At 47.5% G+C, this 15,177-nt stretch overlaps 1 protein-coding gene across 2 annotated transcripts in view; it reads right to left on the bottom strand.

The window, feature by feature from the left end:
• The window catches only part of LOC309547481 (V-set domain containing T-cell activation inhibitor 1-like), a 48,439-nt gene extending 40,068 nt beyond the window's left edge, over positions 1-8,371 (bottom strand). For both annotated transcript variants that reach the window (XM_082247346.1, XM_082247347.1), the window contains exon 1: positions 8,341-8,371. In XM_082247346.1, coding sequence (XP_082103472.1) covers positions 8,341-8,355 — 15 coding nt within the window. In that variant the 5' untranslated portion in view covers positions 8,356-8,371. The remainder of the gene's footprint in view (positions 1-8,340) is intronic.
• Positions 8,372-15,177: the final 6,806 nt, after the last annotated feature.

The raw sequence follows: 15,177 nt of genomic DNA, 5'->3' as shown, positions 1-15,177 counted from the left end.
TGGGGGGAGAAGGGTGAGTGTATGGGGGGGTGAGTGTATGGGGGGTGAGTGTATGGGGGAGGTGAGTGGATGGGGGGTGAGTGGATGGGGGGGAGAAGGGTGAGTGTATTGGGGGATGAGTGTATGGGGGGAGAAGGGTGAGTGTATGGGGGGGTGAGTGTATGGGGGGGTGAGTGTATGGGGGAGGTGAGTGGATGGGGGGTGAGTGGATGGGGCGGAGAAGGGTGAGTGTATTGGGGGATGAGTGTATGGGGGGGAAAAGGGTGAGTGTATGGAAGGTGAGTGTATGGGGGAGGTGAGTGTATGGGGGGTGAGTGTATGGGGGGTGAGTGTATGGGAGGGAGAAGGGTGAGTGTATGGGGGGGGGGTGAGTGAATGGGGGGGAGAAGGGTGAGTGTATGGGGGATGAGTGTATGGGGGGAGAAGGGTGAGTGTATGGGGGGGATAAGTGTATGGGGGGGAGAAGGGTGAGTATGTGTATGGGGGGGTGAGTGTATGGGGGGTGAGTGTATGGGGGGTGAGTGTATGGGGGGAGGGTGAGTGTATGGAGGGGGGAGAAGGGTGAGTGTATGGGGGGGATGAGTGTATGGGGGGGAGAAGGGTGAGTGTATGGGGGGGAAGAAGGGTGAGTGTATGGGGGGGGTGAGTGTATGGTGGGGAGAAGGATGAGCGTATATCACTTTGTAGATTTGCGGTTTAATTTAACTCATTGTGATGGCAGAAGGGTGAGTGTATGGGGGGGGGGAGAAGGGTGAGTGTATAGGCGGGTGAGTGTATGGGGGTGAGTGTATGGGGGGGGAGAAGGGTGAGTGTATGGGGGTGAGTGTATGGGGGTGGTGAGTGTATGGGGGGTGAGTGTATGGGGGGAAGGGTGAGTGTATGGAGGGGGGAGAAGGGTGAGTGTATGGGGGGGGTGAGTGTATGGGTGGGTGAGTGTATGGGGGGGAGAAGGGTGAGTATATGGGGGGAGTGTATGGGGGTGAGTGTATGGGGAGGAGAAGGGTGAGTGTATGGGGGGAGTTTATGGGTGGGTGAGTGTATGGGGGGAGAAGGATGAGTGTATATCACTTTGTAGATTTACAGTTTAATTTAACTCATTGTGATGGCAGAAGGGTGTGTGTATGGGGGGGGGGGGTAAGTGTATGGGGGGAGAAGGGTGAGTGTATGGGGGGAGAAGGGTGAGTGTATGGGGGGGTGAGTGTATGGGGGGGAGTGTAGGGGGGTGAGTGTATGGGGGGGAGGGGGAGTGTATGGAGGGGGGAGAAGGGCGAGTGTATGGGGGGGATGAGTGTATGGGGGGTGAGTGTATGGGGGGAGAAGGGTAAGTGTATGGGGGGGGGTGAGTGTATGGAGGGGGGTGAGTCTATAGGGGGAGAAGGATGAGTGTATATCACTTTGTAGATTTGCGGTTTAATTTAACTCATTGTGATGGCAGAAGGGTGAGTGTATGGGGGGGAGAAGGGTGAGTGTATGGGGGGGTGAGTGTATGGGGGTGAGTGTATGGGGGGAGAAGGGTAAGTGTATGGGGGGAAGGGTGAGTGTATGGGGGGGGGTGAGTGTATGGGGGGTGAGTGTATGGGGGGGAGAAGGGTTAGTGTATGAGGGGTAGGTGAGTGTATGGGGGGGGTGAATATATGGGGGGGTGAGTATATGAGGGGTGGGTGAGTGTATGGGGGGAGGTGAGTGTATGGGGAGTGGGGAGGTGAGTATATGGGGGGGGAGGGTGAGTGTATGGGGTGGGTGAGTGTATGGGGGGGTGAGTGTATGGGGGGGGTGAGTGTATGGGGGGGGTGTATGGGGGGGTGAGTGTATGGGGGGGGGGGAGGGTGAGTGTATGGGGGGGGTGAGTGTATATCACTTTGTAGATTTGCGGTTTAATTTAACTCATTGTGATGGCAGAAGGGTGAGTGTATGGGGGGGAGAAGGGTGAGTGTATGGGGGGGTGAGTGTATGGGGGTGAGTGTATGGGGGGAGAAGGGTAAGTGTATGGGGGGAAGGGTGAGTGTATGGGGGGGGGGTGAGTGTATGGGGGGTGAGTGTATGGGGGGGAGAAGGGTTAGTGTATGAGGGGTAGGTGAGTGTATGGGGGGGGTGAATATATGGGGGGGTGAGTATATGAGGGGTGGGTGAGTGTATGGGGGGAGGTGAGTGTATGGGGAGTGGGGAGGTGAGTATATGGGGGGGGAGGGTGAGTGTATGGGGTGGGTGAGTGTATGGGGGGGTGAGTGTATGGGGGGGGTGAGTGTATGGGGGGGGTGTATGGGGGGGTGAGTGTATGGGGGGGGGAGGGTGAGTGTATGGGGGGGGTGAGTGTATATCACTTTGTAGATTTGCGGTTTAATTTAACTCATTGTGATGGCAGATGTGTGCGCGCGCTATATGTGTAATGGTGATAAGTGACCACTAGGAGCCTCCATAGCACGTCTAATATCAAATTATTTGTCCCATTCACAAACAAATGTGTTTTTCTGTTGAGAATTCAGGAGTTTTGTTATTAGTTTGTTACTTTGTTTCAGGTGTTTATAACTGAATAGGAAAATATACATATATATTATATTAACTTTTGTTTAACCCTTTCACCACCAGTGCTGTTTGTTTGTTTGTTTTTTGCACATATAGTATGCACATTTTGGGACTATCATCACCCCCCTCCCCCCCCCCCCCCCCCAAAAAAAAAAAAAAAGAATTTCAGAAAGCTATAATTATTACAAATTGTGGCACATGCACTTTATGTCACACAATATTTACTACTGTTTATTAAATCTAGATTTTTAGTAACGGATTCACTCAAACGCATTTTAGGGCACATAATATAACACCCATTTTTGGGTATTACTGAATATAGCATTGCTGCATCCTGTGTATATAGGATTGGTGTGTTCTGTATACAGTATAAAGCATTGGTGTTTCCCATGTATATACAATTGGTGTGCCCATGTACAGTATCTCACAAAAGTAAGTACACCCCTGACATTTTTGTAAATATTTTATTCTATCTTTTCACGTGACATCACTGAAGAAATGACACTTTGCTACAATGTAAAGTAGTGAGTGTACAGCTTGTATAACAGTGTAAATTTGCTGTCCCCTCAAAATAACTCAACACACAGCCATTAATGTCTAAACCGCTGGCAACAAAAGTGAGTACACCCCTAAGTGACAATGTCCAAATTGGGCCCAATTAGCCATTTTCCCTCCCCGGTGTCATGTGACTCGTTAGTGTTACAAGGTCTCAGGTGTGAATGGGGAGCAGGTGTGTTAAATGTGGTGTTATCGCTCTCACTCTCTCATACTGGTCACTGGAAGTTGTAGGGAAGACGCAGGGCTGAAGTGCAGCATCTGTGCATGAACATTGGGACATGTTTCATAGCCAGGAAGACCTTAAGAAGTACTTGGAGCAGTAAGGCTGCCACAAGTGAGCCATAAGGCTGATTGTTTGTTTTTGCAGTGGGAAGCAGTGCTTTAAGTGGCCCAAAAGAGGTGCCGGTACTCTATTATAGCCTACAAATTTTTCACCCCCCCACCCCACATCAGGGTCCCCACAGAGCACCCCCCCCTGGCCTGGGCTGGGACTCCGGAGCAGGGGGACTCACTGGTTGTGACTGGTCTGGCTCTGGAGTGGGAAATATTCTTGGGGGGGGGGGGGCAATTGAGGGCACAGATGTCCAAAATGAGCGTACTGGTACGCTAAGGCGCACAGAGAGGTGGCGGTATGCTCAAGAGCCATATTTGGAAGTGGCGGTACTGAGTACCAATGCATACCGGCCCACTTAAAGCACTGGTGGGAAGACATACCTGTGTGAAGTCTTGATGTTCATTTAAAGTGATTGTGATCTCCTCCTCTTCTCTGGTCCCTCGTTGCTGCTTCTGGCCCCTCCCTCCTGTCAAGTGCCCCCACAGAAAGCAGCTTATTATGGGGGCACCCAAGCCGAGCTGCAGCTCCCTTTGTCCATTCAGGCACGGAGCCCAATCCCCTCTCTCTCCTGATTGGCTTTGATTGACAGGGGCGGGAGCCAATGGCGCCATGGCTGTGTCTCAGCCAATCAGGAGTGAGAGTCCCAGATGGCCGAGGGACTCGTGGACATCGCTGGAAAGAGATGGGGCACAGGTAAGTATTAGGGGGTGCTGGGGAGCAGTGGTGTATTTAGGTTTTGTGCTGCCCTAGGCCGGACTAAACTTGTGCACCCCCTAATTTACCTACGACCCACCCCTTCCTGTCAAGGCCAAACCCCTTCATGTTTTAGACCTGCCCTATCATCTGTAAACCACACCCCTTCCTCTTTAGGCTCCACCTTTTCCTCTCTGTACATTAAAAGTGGGTACAAAGTGCCTACTTGCATATTTCGTTGTTTTGTATGGGTACGTTGGCTCGTGGGAGCACTCCTGGGGGCCCCCACTAGGCAGCAGGGATGCCAATCCACGGGGCCAGTGGCCGCAATTGCCGCCGGGCACCTGCGATCGTTCCCCGCTGAGAGAGAACGACGGCCTGCTGTTGTAAATACAGCTGACCGTTGTTCTCCCTGAAATGATCACAAAGGCGCCTGTGATCCTTCTATATAGGAACACAGGTCTCTATGGTCATTTCACAAGCCGCTCCCCCATACAGTTAGAAAACACCACTTAGGCTCACACTTAACCCTTTGATCACCCCCGGGTTAACCCACTTCCCTCCCAGTGTCATTATTACAGTAACAGGGCATATTTGTAGCACTGATTACTGTAGTAATGTCACTGGTCCCCCCAAAAGTGTCAAAAATGTCAGTTAGGGGTCCGATCTGTCTGCCGCAATGTCGCAGTCCCACTAAAAATCGCAGATTGACGCTATTACTAGTAAAAAAACAATAAAATAATAAAAATGACATAAATCTTTCCCCTAGTTTGTAGACACGGTAACATTTGCACAAACCAATCAATATACACTTATTGGGATTTTTTTGAGCAAAAATATGTAGCAGAATACAAATTGGCCTAAGGCTCCGTTCACATGTGAGCGTATGGATCGCGGGCAGAACCGCCGCGGTTCCGCCCGCGATCCGGAGATTTATGGCAAATCGCGGGACGCCTAGCGTTGCCCGTTGATTTGCAATAGCCCCCCAAACGCCGAGCGATGTTGCCGCGATTTCCGCCTGCCGAATCATGGCAACATCGCGCAAACAAAATTGCGGGACGCAATACGCTCCAAAGAAGTACAAGAGCTTCTTTGGAGCGTATTGCGTTCCGCGATTTTGTTTGCGCGATGTTGCCGCGATTCGGCAGGCGGAAATCGCGGCAACATCGCTCGGCGTTTGGGGGGCTATTGCAAATCAACGGGGCAACGCTAGGCGTCCCGCGATTTGCAATAATCTCCGGATCGCGGGCGGAACCGCGGCGGTTCTGACCGCGATCCAAACGCTGACATGTGAATGCAGCCTAAAAGGATGACAAAATTTGATTTTTAAATTTTTATGGGGGAACGTTATGTAGCAGAATGTGAAAAACAATATTTCTTTTTCTGAATTGTCGCTCTTTTTTTGTTTATAACGCAATAAATAAAAATCACACAGGTGATCAAATACCACCAAAAGAAAGCTCTGTTTGTGGGAAAGAAAGGACATTCATTTTTTTAGGGTACAGTTTTGCACGACTGTGCAATTGTCCTTTAAATTAACGCAGTCCTAAATCGCAAAAAATGCCCTGGTCATTAAGGGGGAAAATCTTCCAGGGCTGCGGGCATAGTGCAGGGGCTGCAGACATGGTAAAGGAGATGCAGGGGTTGCTGGCATGGTGCAGGGGCTGCGGACATGGTACAGGAGATGCAGGGGTTGCTGGAATTTGCAGGGGCTGTGGACAGGGTACAGGAGATGCAGTAGTTGCAGGCATAGTGCAGGGGCTGCAGACATGGAGATGCGGTGCTGCAGGCATGATACAGGCATGGTACAGGAGATGCAGGGCTGTGGTCACTGGGCACTGGCAGCATGGTACAGGAGATGCAGGGCTGTGGGCACTGGCAGCATGGTACAGGAGATGCAGGGCTGTGGGCACTGGCAGCATGGTACATGAGATGCAGGGCTGTGGGCACTGGCAGCATGGTACAGGAGATGCAGGGCTGTGGGCACTGGCAGCATGGTACATGAGATGCAGGGCTGTGGGCACTGGCATCATGGTACAGGAGATGCAGCAGGGCTGTGGGCACTGGCAGCATGGTACAGGAGATGCAGCAAGGCTGTGGGCACTGGCATCATGGTACAGGAGATGCAGCAAGGCTGTGGGCACTGAGCACTGGCAGCATGGTACAGGAGATGCAGCAAGGCTGTGGGCACTGGCAGCATGGCACAGGAGATGCAGCAAGGCTGTGGGCACTGGCAGCATGGTACAGGAGATGCAGCAAGGCTGTGGGCACTTGCAGCATGGCACAGGAGATGCAGCAAGGCTGTGGGCACTGGCAGCATAGTACAGGAGATGCAGCAAGGCTGTGGGCACTGGCAGCATGGTACAGGAGATGCAGCAAGGCTGTGGGCACTGGCAGCATGGCACAGGAGATGCAGCAAGGCTGTGGGCACTGTGACTGAGCAGCATAATATAAAAGAAGTAGGGCTGTGGGCAGCATAGTACAGCCGATGCAGGTGATGCGGGCATGGTACAGGAGAATCTCCTGTACCATGCCCGCAGCACCGGCATCTGCTGCAGAGGAGTCCGAGTCTCACTTACCTTGAGGTGCCTTCCATTTAAAAATGGCGCCGCCCGGCGCCATTGCGTCACCGCGCAGGCGCCGCCTGCCCGGGAATAGCCAAACATCATGTTCGGGTTTTCCCGAGCGGCGGCGGCACATGCGGCCGCGGCCTTTTTTTTTTTCTTTCAGGTTCAGCGGCGGAATTGGGGGGGGGGGGTTCATGCAGGGGGGCGGCTTTTTTGCCGCCCCCCACAAAGTGCCGCCCTAGGCCTAGGCCTTGTCGGCCTAGGCCTAAATACAGCAGTGCTGGGGAGGCTGTTACGCCTAAGGAGGGTTTTTTTTTTTATCCTAATGCAAATAATGCACCTTCCGACTTTACAACTCCTTTAAATAAAAGTGGACAGGGAAGCCCTGAAAACGATATCTGGTGTGGAGTAAACTCATTGTTTTGGCACTAAGATTCAGCTAAGAAACTCTGATGTGTCACAAGCTCTACTGTTAGAAACAGAAGAAATGTTTTCTATAGTTTGTGAAATTGTTTAAAAGAGCAAGTGACATGAAGAATCAGCGACCCAGGAACCCAAGAGCCCTACATCTGCATCATGTGGACCATCATTTATTCTAGATCAGCCTTCCTTAACCTTTTCAACACAGGGGAACCTTGAAATAACTTTCCAGGCTCTGCTAAAAATGACTATATCTACAAATCATGATAGATTTGTGTGATGGTCAATGGGAAGAATGCCCCTTACACTTGTGGTCAGTGGAAAGAATGCCCCCCTAAAAAGATCAATGTTGGTGGGAACATATCTGAGAAGCAAAAATTGCTCCATTGCTCAAGGGACCCCTAGCAACTTCTGGAGGAACCCTAGTATTGCATGGAACCCCTAGCAACCTCTGGAGGAACACTGTGATTCTATGGAACTTCTGGCAACCTCTGGAGGAACCCTAGGATTCCATGGAACCTCTAACAACCTCTGGAGGGACACTAGGATTCTATGGAACTCCTAGCAACCTCTGGAGGAGTCCTAGTATTCCATGGAACCCATAGCAACCTCTGGAGGAACACTAGGATTCTATGGAACCCTTAGCATCCTCTGGGGGAACAATAGGATTCTATGGAACCCCTAGCAACTTCTGGAGGAACACTAGGATTCTATGGAACTTCTAGAAACCTCTGGAGGAACCCTAGGATTCCATGGAACCTCTAACAACTTCTGGAGGAACACTAGGATTCTATGGAACCCCTAGCAACATCTGGAGGAACCCTAGGATTCCATGGAACCTCTAGCAACCTCTGGAAGAACACTAGGATTCTATGGAACCCTTAGCAACCTCTGGGGGAACAATAGGATTCTATGGAACCCCTAGCAACTTCTGGAGAAACACTAGGATTCATTGGAACCCCTAGCAACCTCTGGAGGAACTCTAGGATTCCATGGAACCCCTAGCAACCTCTGGAGGAACTCTAGGATTCCATGGAACCTCTAGCAACCTCTGGAGAAACACTAGGATTCTATGGAACCCCTACCAACCTCTGGAGGGACCCTAGGCTTCCATTGAACCTTGGTTGAGAAACTGTGTTCTAGATGGTTCTCTAAGACATTTTTGATTATGGATGACAAATACCCCTCTGTTCAGTACGCTATAATAGTGGTCTGTTTATCTTAAAATAATAATTTAGGTCTTACCTTTATGTCATGCATGGTCAGAACAGATACTGCACCTGGATAGAGAGAGAGAAAAAGTTACCGTCAAGTAAAACTTTGAATTTGGAAATCCTGTAACCTTTTCTATGTGAACAGGACTAATGTCCCCCATCCCCCATCTCTACAACATAAACCTTTTAAAATCTTCTGTGACTGGTAACTGTCCAGACCATCTCACCATTACAAACACACATATAGCATATACTGAGTCCCATAGCCGATAATCTGACCTCCTTCGGTCTTGCACAGTTGTACTGGCTCCTCTCCTGTACTGAAGTGACTTACTCTGATTTCACTGCACACTGTGAGCCTCCATGGAGATAATTCACCAAAATTAAAGTTCATAAGAGGTGCTGGACCCAGATTCAGGATGGTAAACGAAGCTCAATGACTGAACCCAGGTAGCTCCACCACAAAAACGGGTTCTCCCCCCGGCAGCGCGCATGGGCCTCCATTACTAGTTGCAAGTGAAATAAATCAGGACCGTCATCTTAACCCCTTCGCGCCTAAGGGTAAAATAAATCTGTGACGGTACTAACCATCACTATGAGTGAAAGACAGATAAGTAATGGTTTGGATTGCTAAAATATTTGTCAGCAAAATCTTCATATAGAAATATGAAGATTCAATACCACCTTACACCGTGTATTCCATGCTGGGTTGTGAGAGAGACACAAAGACTTTCATTCGCAGACTTCTCTATTGTTTGTGTATTGAGAGGGAATGTGTATTGTGATGAAGTTTACCTGTCTGTTCCATTGTTACATGTCAATGATCTCACATTGTTCTGTCTCATTACACATAACAGTCCTTCTAATCAAGCTATCGGACCAATCCCTGCTGACTCATTTTCAAGTCCTCATTTGCATGGCTAAGGAGGACCTGAAGGAGGACTACATGTACTTTACAATTGACCAATAGGAAAACGGTTGTTGGGGGTGGGATGTTCCAAATTCTGTATAAAAGTGTGTTGTGTACTTCCAATAAATGTCTTCCTGTTTGAACTTACATACAGCCTGCCTGGTGTTTGTTCTAATGGATTCCGAATGGCACATAGCTGTAGTTCGGATCCCGGAGCCTTGGATGAGCGAACCATCAGACGTTGCGATCTGCAAGCTGACTCACTAGTAGCAGAGGAGTGTCGGTAGAGCGGAAGCGAGCGAGCAAGGGTCTCGTTACAAAATCTTAATGCCTAAGCCCAATTTTCCAACTTTGACATGTGTTATTAAAACCGTACATATCATAGATCCCTGAAAAGTAGAAAACATTGCTAACTCCAACATACCACAACACACCGTAACCCCCCACCGTGCATTATGGTGCTCTACATCAGAAAAAAATGTGGTATATGCTTGAAACGGAATGGACACTGAGAATATGGTTTGGATTACTTCAAATAGGACAATAATATTTATCAACAATATATCTCAAGGATCAATGTTAAAGGCCTAGCTGCCTATTGCCAATAAAATACTGCTCCACACAGTCAGACTCATAGCAGATGCTAATATCATCAGCTCAACCACCTGTCTTCCACACATTGTTAATTACGCTGATTTACGCACCTATTGTCTACTGTGGGTTCTGTGTTTACACTTATAATAACGTGTATTGTACTTCAGGAGCTCGATGACGGCAAGTCTGCTAGTTAATTGGCTCAGGTTGATTGAATCACTGTCATCTGTTAGTTACTGGTGGGAAAGTAGGATACTGTTTGTGTTTGGTTGTGTTGTGTTGGTTGAGTCTGTTAAATGTTTACTTGTCCCTAGTCCCCTCTCAGGTCCAGCAGGGAATACCCCTGGAAAATGATTTAAGAAACCCCTTGCATGGGGAATTATATAAAAGCCAGCTGTGGCTCAATAAAAAGTTGTTGACTCCCAGAACTGTGTATCGGGGGGTGGAGGGGGTTTACTTAGATATGTTAATACATCCTCATCTTCAAGGATTATACAGCGGAGATACCTAGGCTGGGTATTGGAGCTCCGCTACAATGCTTTTTGTCCATTCTGGTTTGTTGGCCTCCCATTCCAAATGGCTTTGTACAGAGTGGAGAAACCTATATCATGGAGTAGACATCAGTCACTAATGACCCCATGCCTCAATCTGTGCAATTCCTCACTACTAGGTGCTACTTGTGTATCCATAGTAGGGATCGACCGATTATCGGCAAAGCTGATATATTGAGGGCCGATATGCACTTCCCCCGATATATATCGGAATCGGCCCCTGAGGTTACCGATATTGCCGATATTTCGGGAAAGTGCTGTACCGGAGTGATGCCTGCAGCTAGAGGCATCACCCCGGTACCGGCGTCCATAGCTGACGGTCGGCTGAGAAGCCGATCGGCTGTCGTTACAAGGAGCGGGAGGGGACGTCCCCCCCCTCCCCCCTCCTTCGACGTGGGACGGGAGACCAGGGCAACCAGCCTGCACAGCCGCCGAAGACCCGATCAAAGCCGCATTCGGCTCTGATCGGGTCTCCATGTAAAAACCCGGAAGTGATGTCATGACCTAACTTCCGGGTACTGGGCGCCAGATTAAAAAAAACGACAGCATTCAAAACAGCTAAACTTGGCGTTTTGAATGCTTTTCAGTGCAGAGGAGGGGTTTGGGGTCTTTTAGGCCCCCAGATCCCTCCACAAGAGTACCTGTCAAGTGATAAAAAATAAAAAAAAAATGTACGAAAATATCGGCCAATATATGCATTGGCTAAAATATCGGTATCGGCAACAAAAAAAAACGATATCTGTCGATCACTAATCCATAGCTGTTCTTTATATGTATGGGTGGTGTACCTTCTCACTGGAAATGTCCTCAGCTCTTCTCTCTTCCCCGATATGTTAGTCTTTCAGCTGGCTTGGTCTTCCTCAGCTCTTCTCTGTCACCTCTCCTTTGGCTTATGAGTTCTAATGTATGATCAACTTTAGTTATGAGATTGTCTTTCTCTGCTTCATGACTCATTATGAAACAAGACTTGTTCACACTTGTACCCCTGTCCTTCTCAACACACTTAAATACTTTCAGAGAAGAAAAAAATGCAACCGAACCACAAACATTTAATTCCATTTAACTCCTTTCTGCTTCTTTTTGAACATTCTTTATATACCAGTTCTGGACCGGAGGCATTTGCCCCCCTTAATGACCAGGGCCAGTTTTTGCGATTCAACAAATGCATTACTTTAACTGACGATTGCACGGTCGTGCAACGCTGTACCCAAATAAAATTGTCCTTTTTTTCCCACAAATAGAGCTTTCTTTTTGTGGTATTTGATCACCTCTGCGATTTTTTTATTTTTTGCGCTATAAACAAAAAAAGAGTGACAATTCTGTAAAAAAAAAAAAAAATATATATATATATATATATATATATATATATATATATATATATATATATATATATATATATATATATATATTTTTTTTTTTCAGCTCAACCACCTGTCTTCCACACATTGTCGATTACGCTGATTTACTCAACTATTGTCTACTGTGGGTTCTGTGTTTACACTTATAATAATGTGTATTGTACTTCAGGAGCTATATTTCACTGTCTGCTAAATAACATTCCCAAAAAAAAAAAATTAAAAATCAAAAATGTTCCTGCTTTTAGGTCAATTTGTATTCTGCTACATATTTTTGTTGAAAAAAAAATCCCATTAGGCTTATTTTGATTGGTTTGTGCAAAAGTTATCGCGTCTACAAACTAGGGGAAAGATTTGTAATTTTTTATATTTTTTATTTTTTTTTACTAGTATTGGCGGCCATCTGCCATTTTTTAGCGGGACTGAGAGATTGTGGCGGACGGATCGGACCCCTAACTGACATTTTTGACACTTTTGGGGGGACCAGTGACATTACTACAGTAATCAGTGCTAAAAAATATGCACTCTCACTGTACTAATGACACTGGCAGGGAAGGGGTTAACACAGTGGTGATCAAAGGGTTCAATGTGACCATAGGGGAGTGTTTTCTAACTGTGGGGGGATGGGCCTTGTGAAATGATCATGGAGACCTGTGTTCCTATATAGAAGGATCCCAAGCGCTCTGTGATCATTTCAGAGAGAACATCGGTCAGCAGTGGCGGCTGGTGCTCCATGGGCCGGGGGGGGGGGGGGGCGGCAGACAGGCCACACCATACCCCCATCCCCCGACCACACCAGCTCCAGCCCGCACTGTTCCCCCCCCCGGTCACTCACCCTGGGCAGGTGGCGGCGGCTTCCCCCTCAGTCTCCTCCCTCCTCCTTCTCCACTCCTTGGCCAATAGCATGGCTTTTCCTTTCAGCCAATCGGGAAACGGGTCTCAGGACCCGCTTCCTGATTGGCCAGAATGAGAATTAGTGTGGCAATAGCGAATATTCATTCGCTATTGTCACACAACTGGGTGGGCTCAGGGCACAGTGCTCTCCGCCCCGAGCCCACCCTTTTTCTAAGCCTAATAGAGCCTCTGGCTCTAATCACGTGCTTAAAAAAAAAAAAACCCATTGGAATTCATGCGTCCGGCGCCCTGCATGGATGGGGGGGGGCGGCGCTTCTGCGCCCCCATTGCACCAGCCGCCACTAACGGTCATCTGTGTTTACAATGGCTGACCATTCTTCTCTCTCGGCGGGGAGCGAGCGCGGGTGCCCGGCAGCAATCGAAGCCACAGACCCCGTGGATCACCATGCCCCCAGAACCACTCCTGCGACCGACGTAGGACTACGTCAAATCACGCAGGAGAGCCAGCTTGCCGCAGTTAATGTGCTGAGGGCGGTCCGGAAGTTGGTAAGCATCTATTCATATTTTATACATAGAAGAAAAAATGCTTACAGGATTGTTGATAATCACTTCTAATCACTTCAACCGTGGTCACTTTCCCCCCTTCCTGCCCAGGCCAAATTTCAGCTTCAAGCGCTCTCACACTTTGAATGACAATTGCACGGTCATGCATTACTGTACCCAAATTACATTTTTATCATACATTTTTTTTTCACACAAATAGAGCTTTCTTTTGGTGGAATCTAATCAACACTGTTTTTTTTTTTTTTTTACCCTCCAATTACAGTAAATTTCTCTCAGCATCCAGCTTGAACTCCTGTAATGATCACTTCATTCAGTGCGCATGAACAGATCCCTGAAAAGCAGGAATATTCGGTAACTGCAACAAACCACAACACATCATCCCACACCTCTGAGCATAATGGTGCTCTGCATCAGAAAAAATACCTCCTATACTTTTTTGTCGATTCTGGTTTAGTGGCATCCCATTCCCAATGGCTTCGTACAGAGTGGAGAAACCAACATAATAGAGTAGACATCAGTGACTAATGAGCCCATGGCTCAATCTGTGCTATTCCTCACTACTAGGTGCTACTTGTGTATCCATAGCTGTTCTTTATATGTATTGGTGGTGTACCTTCTCAGTGGAAATGTCCTCAGCTCTTCTCTCTTCTCCGGTATGTTAGTCTTTCAGCTGGCTTTGTCTTCCTCCTTCTCTCTATCACCTCTCCTTTGACTAGTGAGTTCTAAGGTTTGATAAACTTCCGACCACAAGGTTGGCTTTCTCTGCTTCCTGAGTGATTACGGAAGATTTGTTCTCACTTGTACCCTTGTACTTAGCAACACACCGAAATGATTTCACAGAAGATAAAACCGCAACTCAGCTGTGGAACCACAACAAATCGAATTCCTTTATCTCCTTTCTGCTTATTTTTGAACATTCTTTAGTTGAAGAGTAATGCCCAGTACACACGATCCGAAAATCGGGCGACGTTCCATCCGTTATTTTTCGTATTCTAGCAGCTCTCAATAATATTCGCTTAACGGGAGAGGTTACTCATGATACGAATTTTCTCGGACGATAATTCTTAGCTTCCGGTATGCGAAAAGTTCGGTTCGGCCAGAACATCCGAACTTCCCGAAAGTTCGGCCCGGATTTCAGAACCCCATTGAAATCAATGGGACCCGAACTTCGGTAATCAAAAAACACAATTTTTAAGCCCTAAAACCCAATAAATGCCCCTAAAAAGTGCTCAGGGTTCTGGGTCATGCCCCATTAACTTTTAATCACACAAAAAAAAGTTCTTAAAAATTGTCATTTTTGATAAAAAAGCCAATTATTGAAAAAAAAAAAGAGATTTTTTTTATTTTGACTTTGGATTTAGTATCTGGGGGTCTAAAAGGTGTGCATGTGAAGTTTCAGCTCTGTAGCATGTCCAGAACCATGAAAAAAAAAAAAAAGATAATTTTTCAGTAGAACAGGGATGTGGGACCCTCCTTTAACACCTATATGATCTTTTTTTCTGGTTCTGGACATGCTACAGAGCTGAAACTTCACAGGTACACCTTTTAGACCCCCCAGACACTAAATCACACAAAAAAAGTTCTTAAAAATTGTCATTTTTGATAAAAAAAGCCAATTATTGAAAAAAAAAAAAAAAAAAAGAGAGATTTCGTATCTGGGGGGTCTAAAAAGTGTACATGTGAAGTTTCACCTCTGTAGCATGTCCAGAACCAGAAAAAAAAAGATTGTTTGTATTAGAACACTTTCAGCACAGGAGGTTGGCTTCGCTGCTGTAACACCTTGCCGGTAGGGATGATCGAACGGTTCGGGTCGACCATCGGTTCGGCCCGAACATTGGGTGTTCGAGGTTCGGCCGAATTTAGAACTTTTTGCCCAAAAAGTTCGGAATTCAGGAACCAGAACCGCCCAAAATGCAATGCTTCAGGAAATGGGCTTTAAAAGCCCGTGATTGGACCAGAACCATTAGCAAAAGCCAATTGAGGGGGCAGGAGAATGCTAGGAATGTGATTGGAGTGACTAGGGGGTCCCTAGACCAATC

This window comes from Pelophylax lessonae (assembly GCF_965119305.1).
Source record: "Pelophylax lessonae genome assembly, chromosome: 2".
NCBI lineage: Eukaryota > Metazoa > Chordata > Amphibia > Anura > Ranidae > Pelophylax > Pelophylax lessonae.
Note: the sequence above shows the minus strand (reverse complement) of the source record. Positions and strands in the feature narration are given on the sequence as shown.